This window comes from Phalaenopsis equestris, unplaced genomic scaffold, assembly GCF_001263595.1.
Source record: "Phalaenopsis equestris unplaced genomic scaffold, ASM126359v1 Scaffold000609, whole genome shotgun sequence".
In the NCBI taxonomy this organism is placed as follows: Eukaryota; Viridiplantae; Streptophyta; class Magnoliopsida; order Asparagales; family Orchidaceae; genus Phalaenopsis; species Phalaenopsis equestris.
Window position 1 is genome coordinate 1,429,774 of NW_018165049.1, and position 9,715 is coordinate 1,439,488.

At 36.3% G+C, this 9,715-nt stretch overlaps 1 protein-coding gene across 1 annotated transcript in view; it reads right to left on the reverse strand.

The window, feature by feature from the left end:
- The window catches only part of LOC110029891, a 9,750-nt gene extending 1,367 nt beyond the window's left edge, over nucleotides 1-8,383 (reverse strand). The window contains exons 1-2 of the mRNA XM_020732375.1: nucleotides 8,264-8,383; nucleotides 7,468-8,175 (exon numbers count right to left, since the gene is read on the reverse strand). Of these exons, the coding sequence (XP_020588034.1) occupies nucleotides 7,468-7,992 (525 nt within the window). The 5' untranslated portion in view covers nucleotides 7,993-8,175; nucleotides 8,264-8,383. The remainder of the gene's footprint in view (nucleotides 1-7,467; nucleotides 8,176-8,263) is intronic.
- Between the last annotated feature and the right edge of the window lie 1,332 nt (nucleotides 8,384-9,715).

Consider the following 9,715-nt stretch of genomic DNA (forward strand, 5'->3'; position numbering starts at 1 on the left):
CGAGGAGGCGGCGAACTGCGGAAGTGGGTGGGCGGCCGGTGGCTGGCGATGACCGACAACCAACGACGGGAGGAGGGTGCCCGACAACAAGCAACAGGTTGTCGATGACGGGAGAAGGGTGGCCAACGACAGGCGACGGGCGATGGGCGGCGGATAGCCTGCAGAGGGCGGCCTAGGCCATTGCGGGCGGGCGAAGGGCAAGGGTAGGGGCTGCTAGTGGTAGCGGGCTGCGGCAAACATCAACAGTGGTGGGTGGGCGGGCGGCAGACAACGATAGGGGCTGCTGGTGGTAGCGGGGGGTAGAAAAGCGGCGTCGACGGTTGCGGGAGGCGAGTGGCAGGAACAACGGGCTGGTGGCGGCGGGTTGCAAGCGATGTTGGGTAGCAGCGACTTGCCTATAATATTTTACAAGTGTAATTCAAGTTCAGGAAAATTGACCAAATTCTAAATTCACCCAAAGTGAATTGTGGTATAAAGTTCAAATTCATTCAAACTTTACATTATATTTATAATTTTTCAAATCAAACACATAATTTTATCAAATCATTGTAAGAGATTTACACTACAAGAGTTATTATTGTTTCAATTAAATTTTTGGTTGTTCGTCTAGCTTGAGTTGTAATTGTTGGAATTTGAACCTAGTTCCCATGACATCAAGGGAAGTGGTGTTAGGATCATCTATTAGTCCATAAGATATCTTGTCACTAAGTAGGGTTGACTTTTGGCCTTGGGGGCTTTGCTTCTACGGCTAAGGAGAGTCTTTAGAGCTCAAGAGCTTCTTCTTAGGGTTCACTCGAGAGATTTTTTCATCTTTTCATATGAAAATACATCTAAATAATGAAAATATTTTAACCACATTGGATTAATTACTTTGAGATATGCTTAGGCTATGAAAGAAGTGAACTAAAGAAAAGGCTAGACTATTAGAAATTATTGAAAATTTAACCCTAAGATGACGTGTGCACATTCTTTATTATGCATTATATAGTCTTGTTAGAAAATCAGAAAGTCCACATGAGAGCTATAAAAATCATTTAACTAAGTCCAAGTTTAAATATGAGATAACTTGAGAGCAAGTAATATGTAAGTTTAGGAGAATTGATGTGAGTTAAAATTGTGGTAATTTTTCTACATAAATCCCATTTTTTATGTCTTTATTATGATGATTTTACAATCTTCTAAGGTCTTTTTGCCAAGTTTTGGGTTAACAGGTGTTGAACATGCTTCAAGGAGCCAGAGTATGAAGATTGAAATAGAAAGGAGATCGACATAACTACGCTGCACCATGATATAGTCATGACAGGTACTCTGTATCGAATGGTGCCAACACACTCACAAAATAAAGAGAGTAGTGTAATTACACCACACCGAGGCATAACTAAGCTAGCACCCAACATAGTTACACCACTATTGGATGTACTTATGTCGGGTTCTATCACATGACAGTTCAGGCAAGAAATTGGGGGCAGTTTGAAGATCAACCTATTTAAGTAGCATTGAGAGATGATTTAAGGCACTCTGGGGATATGGAGGCTGGTTGTTTTCCATGGTTTTAGGAGTCTTTATAAGCTCTAGGGTTGGTTTTCTATTGGAGAAAATTCTCAGGGTTATTTTCTTTTTGAGTTTGGAGACTCGCGCGAGAGAGAGATTTGTGTGAATTTGTATAAGGAAGATTGACAAAAAGGATTGCAGCTTTTTGCAAGGGGTGATTGGTTTGAGTTTGACTTTTTTTTGTACCTTTTTATATTGTTTTCCTTAATATTTTCAATGGAACTCTGTGTGTTTTCTTTCCTCATGCATAGTAACTAAATCTTTTTCATAATCCTGTGATGTAAGACATGTAATTTCTTTGTTGTTTGCTGCATAAGTTTTTTTCTTGGACATTTTTCTGTGCCTTGAATTTCATATATTTATGTGTTAATCTTACTTCTGATTTGATAACTTAGTAAGTTCGGTCCTCTTGTGGTCTAGGACTTATAAATATTGATTAGAAGAACAAATAGGTTAACACACACACGTAATGGAATAGAAATATTACCAGTGGGAGAGTGAAAGCTAGATAAGGTACCAAAGGATTCCTGGAAAATGTTGCATGGTTAGGTCCCATTAACTGTAATAAAGTTTTCAATGCTTCTTTTGACCTAAAAATAGGCTAAGGAGAATTTGCCTCTGTTCATCAAAAATAACGAGGAGTCAGTAGGTTGGTGCCACAATAGTATGAATCTTTCACAGCTAAAAAAATCGCAAAAAACTTAGTGCACTTTATTATTTTTGTATCAGGATTCTCAAATCTTTCAATTTTGCAGGTTCGAAACCTTAAACTAAATTTAGTGGTGTAATAAGCTTGAACTTCATTTACTGAAAAATTGATAAGTGTCTTTTTTGAATCAATATTGTATATTACTTGATTAACATGTATATTTGTGTGATTGACTAAATGACTTGCAATAATTTTGGGAATCAACCGACCCTAGCTCTTTTGTCAGCTTGAAGAAGCTTCTTACAAGCACGACGGAGTAGCCTACCAGCTTGATGATACAAGATATCATTTCCTCCTCCTATCATGCTAACAATGAAAGATTTCGACCTTGAAAAAAAAATTAGGTGCTTCTGATCACATGACTAAAGACATTCGTGTTCTCACCAGCTACCAAGAGATCACCACCTCAAAATTTACTAAACTTGCAAATAGATTTCACTCCAGTATTATTGGGAAAGGAGAAGTGAAAGTCTCCAAAGATATTCTACTTTCTTTTGCGTTATATGTTCCCCAACTAAATTTCAACTTACTTTTAATTAACAAGTTTGCTCATGACTTGAAAATTGATAATAAATTTCATTATAACTCTTGTCAATTTTAGGTGGTGGATATATGAAAGGTGATTGACTATATTAAATTGCCTCAAGGTTTATACATACTTAAGGAAAATAATTCGCTTAACACATAAGTGTATTCTCCACCATCTTCTTCTCATATTCATGAGTCTGTTGGGTTTGAGTATGTTAAAAGACAAATTTTATTATGTCATTGTCGTCTAAGTCATCCCAATTTTCATTATATTGCAAAGCTTCACCCATATCTCTTATTAATAAAACCCAATGTTTTAACAGTGTGAAACATGTCAACTAGCTAAACATACTTGTTATGTATAGCCTCTATCTCAGTACAAACTCTCAAATATTTTCTGTATCATCCACGGTGCAGTTAGGGACTATCAAAATTGAAAACCATCAATTGAGCCAAATGGTTTCTCCTTCATAGATGATCACACTAGAACCGGTTGGATATTCTGCATAAAGTAAAAATATGAAACTATACAAATATTTTATTCATTACATAGCATAATTTACACTTAGTTCAAGTGCAAAATTCAGATTCTCAAAACTTATAATGCAAATGAATACTTCAACTCGATACTTAGACCCTACTTTACAAAGAATGATATCATCCATGTGAGTTTTTGTATTTAGACTCCTCAACAAATTATGTTAGTTGAGAAAAATGGTAGACATCTTCTTGGGATATAAAGGTCTATAATGCTTTCTTAAAATATGCAAAAGTTTTCTGTGGAGATATAGTGCTCACAACCACTCATCTCATTAATAGAATGCCAAGTACGGTCTTTGTATTCAAAGCTCGTCTCAATGTTTTGATAGAAAAATAGCTCTAAATATGAATTCATTATATATATATATATATATATATATATATAGTCAGAAGGAAAGGCCAAAGGACATTATACGAGCCTCCAGTCACCCTTAAAGTGCCAAACAATTCGAGTACCAACTTGTTAAGGCCAACTATGCCAGAGTGGATTCGAACCCTCGACCTGAGGGGTCTTATACCGTGGATGTCAACCAATAGGTCGGGGTATGTGGCACACACACACACACACACACTTATAAACACATTAAAAGGGTGATATTTGGCAATATTGCTCCCCATATGTGCTAGCCGTCCTCGTAGGGATCGCACCCATGTCAGAGGGGTCTTACAACTGACAATGCAGCTGTCTACCAACTTAACACACCGGGTGTACTATGTATTATATATATAGTGTAATGGTCATAAGTTCAACTTTTTAAAAAGGGATAAATAAATAAAGACAACATTGTGACGCGTGGAGGTTTTTACTTTGATGAATTCTTTCTAAACCTAATTTTTTTTACATGGTTTGTTATTGACTAACCAATGCTCTTGAGTTTGTTTAAATAAAACACAACTGAGAGATTATTTGTGGTGATTAAATTATAGTTGCTCGTAGATTTTACTTGGTTCAACTTTCTTGTTGATTAATTTGGATTTATTCAATCATTAATTATCATTTGTGCTCTAACTTTCATATGTACTATATATAATTACAGAAAATAAGTGGTTGACTTATTTAGTGGTCTATGTTATGTGAGTCATGAGTTTCCTAGCATGCTCTGCATACATTGTCTAATTCTAATTGCATTAGGAAATGCTAACTGCAAATAGTCCCGCATCAGCTTACCAAAATAAAAGCATTGAAAACTTCATAAAACTTACTCTCCATCATTCTAGCAGATTAACTTCTAGTGAGAGCGTACGAGAGATTTTACGTTACAATGAGAAAATGTTTAGTAACACATAAAGTATTAAGAGTAATGCTATACTCCCACAATAAAATCCTAAATGTATTATAGTTTTATATTGTCTTATGCAATGATGGTGTTGATGCTTCCATAGCCTTTACATGGCCTATAAAAAATAGAATAGTTTTCTTCTTTAGATACAGATGTGGTGCATAGGAATCAAGAACAATCATTTTTCATATAGTAATGAGCAGTATAACATTATTCATGATATTAATATCTTCAAGAAAGGGTATTGGACAGATCTACATTGAAAAATAAAAACTTAGCAATAGAAAAATTTTAAAGTTTAGTTAGAAACTCCTTTAGAATGAACAAATAGAAAATAATTTTTTTTTACACATTTCTGTTCGAAAAAATTTTTCAACAAGAACATTCCAACCTAATTTAAATTAGGATTCATGATGAGTCTTAAAGCCATTTAATTACTATAAAATAAGTTGAATACATAAAAAGTAAACAAAACTTATAGTGCATTGATCTCAAAGCAAATTCAACAACTTTAAGATCCATATTGATAAAAAATTTGTAGAATATTAATAATACTTTTCTTCCTTTTATCTCCACGTATCATTACAAACGTAGCAATATTTTATTTATCATAGTTGACAAAAAAAACCTCTATCATAATATTTACAGTGACATTTTTCTATCAAAGCATAATTCCATAAAAAGAATGCACTATATTATCAATGCTTTTTTCTTAGTGCATATCTTGACAAGATTATGCAATTGATATGATGCCTTCTACACAAATTGATCGATCTTCTATTCATTTCAAAAAAAATTGTTAAATATCGCTATCACAATCTTTACATTGATTATTATATAGCTAAAATGCAGCCATGCCAACTTAGGATCAAAGTCCAGATGATACACTAAGACAAACTATCGAGTTCCTCAGCTCAATTGTCCAAGCCAGGATTGACGAGCTGCCAAGTATGAGGGAGTATCAAGTGCAGGCCGTTGAGAAAATATTTTACCTACATCCATCAAGCTCAAGTAATCAATCTGATAAAGTGGCCCATACCATTTCATAATAATCAAAGAAGCTCCAACTCACTTCAAGGCCGTATTTGTCCAAAGACGAACTGCCCCAGAGACTAAATAGGTTGACAATAATTTTACTCAATGAGTGTGTGGGGAGCAAAAGTCAAAATACAGCGTTGTCAAAGAATAATGTTTCAAACCTAATATTGATTTTATGTTAACATTAGAAGAGGAAAAAAGGGGATAATTGAGTGATCCTTCAGGATTTATGAGTAATGATCATTTGTTTGTAATATATTTGAAAATCCTTTTATAAAAAGGAGAAAACTTATGGAAGGGATGAATAATTGGTCCCTAGACACTATATCTTTATTTTCCCTCAATGGCGTAATTTTATCATCCACATAGGAGGACTTTGGCAACATGAAAGCAGCCTCACCTTTCAAGTACGCTGAGAGCAAGGCTGTTGAAGCCTAGAGACCCAACAATTTAGTATCCAAGCAATGAGCTAGGGGGCGTTTCCATTAGAGAGAAAAATAAACTAGACTAGTTCTAACCCGATTGATTTTCTCGACTAAAGGAATAGTGCCAAGCTCATAACGGACTCGAAGCAATTGAACCCAAAGGTGATCAAACATTGTTGATGACTTTCAAATTCAACAAACATAGAGTTCACCCATTAGGATGTCAGCAAATAGTGAGTTAAAATGGATAAGGTGAGGATAGACCATTCTTCTCATCCTCCCATTCCTCACCTATGTTTTCCAAGCATCTCATCCTTTCCAACTTCTCAAATTTTTTACCCAAAATAGGAGTACTACCAATATTTATATCCAAGAGGAAGGAAGAGGAAGGGGTAAATGTAATACATTCAATATTAATGACACTGCATCTCCAACCATTTACCCTCTCACACGTTAACTTAATCGGGAGTTTTTATGTGTGTCGGTATATTAATTGGACTTTCATAGACATTTAATAGGTCCTTATCTTAACATTTTTTTTATTATTCCTAAGGCTTGAGGGACTCATCTAATCGAGTTCACCGAACAAATGCAAGTTTAGTAGCCTTGCACCTCAATCCAAGACATTTAATTTGAATTCATTTATCAACATTCAAGCATTGCAAAGCCTAGGAAGCTAGTAAACACACTCGATATATAATTAATTATATCTCAACATTAAAAGAAGCAAAGGGGGATAAGGCAAATATCTCTAAGTATTCATGTATAATTATCATTTATTTGTAATATATGAGAAAACTTCCACTATAAATAAGAAAAAATACAAGTAACAAGGGATGAAAAATTGGTTCCTAAACACTATATATTGGTTTTATCTTAGTGAACATAGAAATCCTCTCCCTTGAGCATGTTCTTCTCTTCTTGTTAGCTCCTTCTTTGAGGTGTGAGTACACTAACAAATCAAGGTTGAACAATCACGCACTAGAAAATCAATACTGGCTTTTTTCTTGGCTATTTGTAAATCTTGACAAGGGAATGCAATTGAAATGATGCCTTTTAAACTAATTGATATCTACTTTAATTTAGTGTGTAATATGAATGCTAAATATCAACATATTTAAATTCATTGAGAGAAAGATGAAAAATTTTGTTGATTGTATGACTAATAAATGATTAGAAAAGAATGCCATGATATTGTTTTGATTGCAGCAACATTACGTTAGAAAAAAACTATATTCTGAGTACATAACCATATTAAAAAATAAAGCCCTGAACTTCTCATGGCTGTTAATAGAGAGAAAAAAAAAAACAATTACAAAATTCTCTCTTTTATGAATTCGAGAGGAATAACTTAATATAAATGCAACGAACCAAAAATGAATTAGATGGAATGTACCTCACTTGGGATCTGGCGCCCATAGAAAGCTGAAGTTTCTGAGACACTGAGCTTGTAGTTTGGAATGGAATGCACATAAACAGAGTAGAGGCGTTCATGTCCTCTGAAGAATCTATCCCAAAGAGGAGCAAATGGAAGTGGCCCACGTGTAAGAAACAAAAACGCCACCTTGGGCACTCTTTTGTATGGATATCCTTCCATCTGCGGCACCAAGGTAGCCCTCCAGAATAGCTCTTCATCAGTCAAATTATGCAAAAGATATTTCGGATGAACAAAATTCCTTATACTCAACCTCTCCCTCTCACAATTCGTAGTGTACATCTTAGCCGGAAAGAAAAACTCATTACTTCGCGTTGTCAAGTATTGGCTGGAACGAGAACTCACAGACAAACCCAAAAAAACTCCTCCCGTGAATATTACCAAACCCCATATTATTCTTAGCAATCTCACCGTCCAATCCTTCCTCGGAGATACAGGGCAAAAATCCCCGTGCTGCTCGTCCATCTTGCTCCTCGAGACATTCATCTTTCCTCGCTTTCAAACCCTAATCCTTTCATGCGCCAAATCGCAAATAGCGAAAAATCAAACACCGCCGCGCAGATCAAAATCCCTTCCAGTCCCAATCAAATGCCCTCCCCCAAGTTCTAGGACGATCAAATTCATCGAAAGCACAAAAACAGTTACAACCTTAGAAAGCTGGCCGGCGAACTGGAGCGATGAAATGCATTCGATCAAAGCCCTAGAAATCCATTCACCGAGAAAATTATTGCTTCAATCGATTAAAAATCTAATCTACCTTGACGTCTCTCCTCTATCCTCGCCTCGGTCTGGCTCCCCTCCGGCCGGCCGGTGGTGCTGTAGAAGAGGAGAAACAAGGGGAGGAGGGAGGAAAAAAACGGTTTTACAGATGGCATGAGCTTCGTATAACTAATTTTGGAGCTTTGACATGGCATGTGGTTTTAATTTATACATGCTGGAATGCAATCACTTTTCACCCCAATGGACCTCAGCGGGCCCACTTTAACTCTGGAATGATGCGTTGTCAACGGTGGGTTCGAATTTGGGTGTCAAAATTGGTTTCTAATCGCCTCACTGTTGGAAACCAGTGGTAGATCCTTTTGGATTAACATCCGGTGGTAGATCCCTTTGGATTAACATCACGATTCGTGTTACACAGTTTGTCAAATTGTATTCCATATGCGGGATTGTGTTACACAGTTTGTCAAGTTGTAACGATTGGACATAATATTTTTTGAGTTGTGTTGTAGCACGGTGTTCGTGATGTTGCACTGCTTCGCAGGATGTTTCGTGATTTCGCAACATCGGTTGTTACTTCGCACGATGATTCATTCATTTGCAACAAAAGTCTGGACTTGCATAGAGTTTCACTGTAAAAAGTAGAGGGCGGTTGACGATAGTCGAAGGCTGCATAAGCATGAAGTATTAGCCAGATCTTAGGTGTATAAATGATGTTGGACTTCGACTCATTTTTCTCCAAGCTCTGGTCTTCTTCTGGCTCAAGGTATAGGTCCCCTCTTAAGAAGGAGTAGAGCTCTATTTATAGAATCTGACAGTGGCCTCACTGAAAATAAAGAAGCAATCCAGGCCACTTCATCAAATGTCCAGAATAGATTCCCTCGATCGGATAGCATTTTGTGGATATTAAGTGTTTTAATGATTTCAAAATTGAGCGATTTTGGGCATGTTGGATTTACCTTATCGAGAAACTCGAATTGAATATAAGCTTGTTAGATTTAGACTCCATTTGACCTTCTAATTAGGCACTGAAACCTTATGAAAATGATTTAATGACTTGATCTGAGCTTTATTTGACTCTAATTAGACCAAATTTAGCATCATTGTGTTTGTCTCCTTAAGCTTTATTTCCCCTCCTTCCCCCCTTTTTTTTCAAAATATGTATGTATACATATACATATATATATGTATGTATACATATACATATATATATATATATATATATATATGTATGTATATATATATATATGCGACAGTTTGGTGCTCCCTCTTCTTCCCTGTTATTCCGTGCTCATATCCTGCCTTGGCATCTTAATTTCATTTTGACACTTGGGAGGCGAATGGGCTTATGGTTGTGGGTGGAGAGGCGGGTCAGGCTGGCAGGTCTAAATCGAGCCAGTCCAAGCCATCACGGGTTAGTGGGATGCCTCTAAGCCATTGGCTTCAGTTGCAGACGACATGTCGAACGATGTTGGGTTTGTCAGTGATCCGT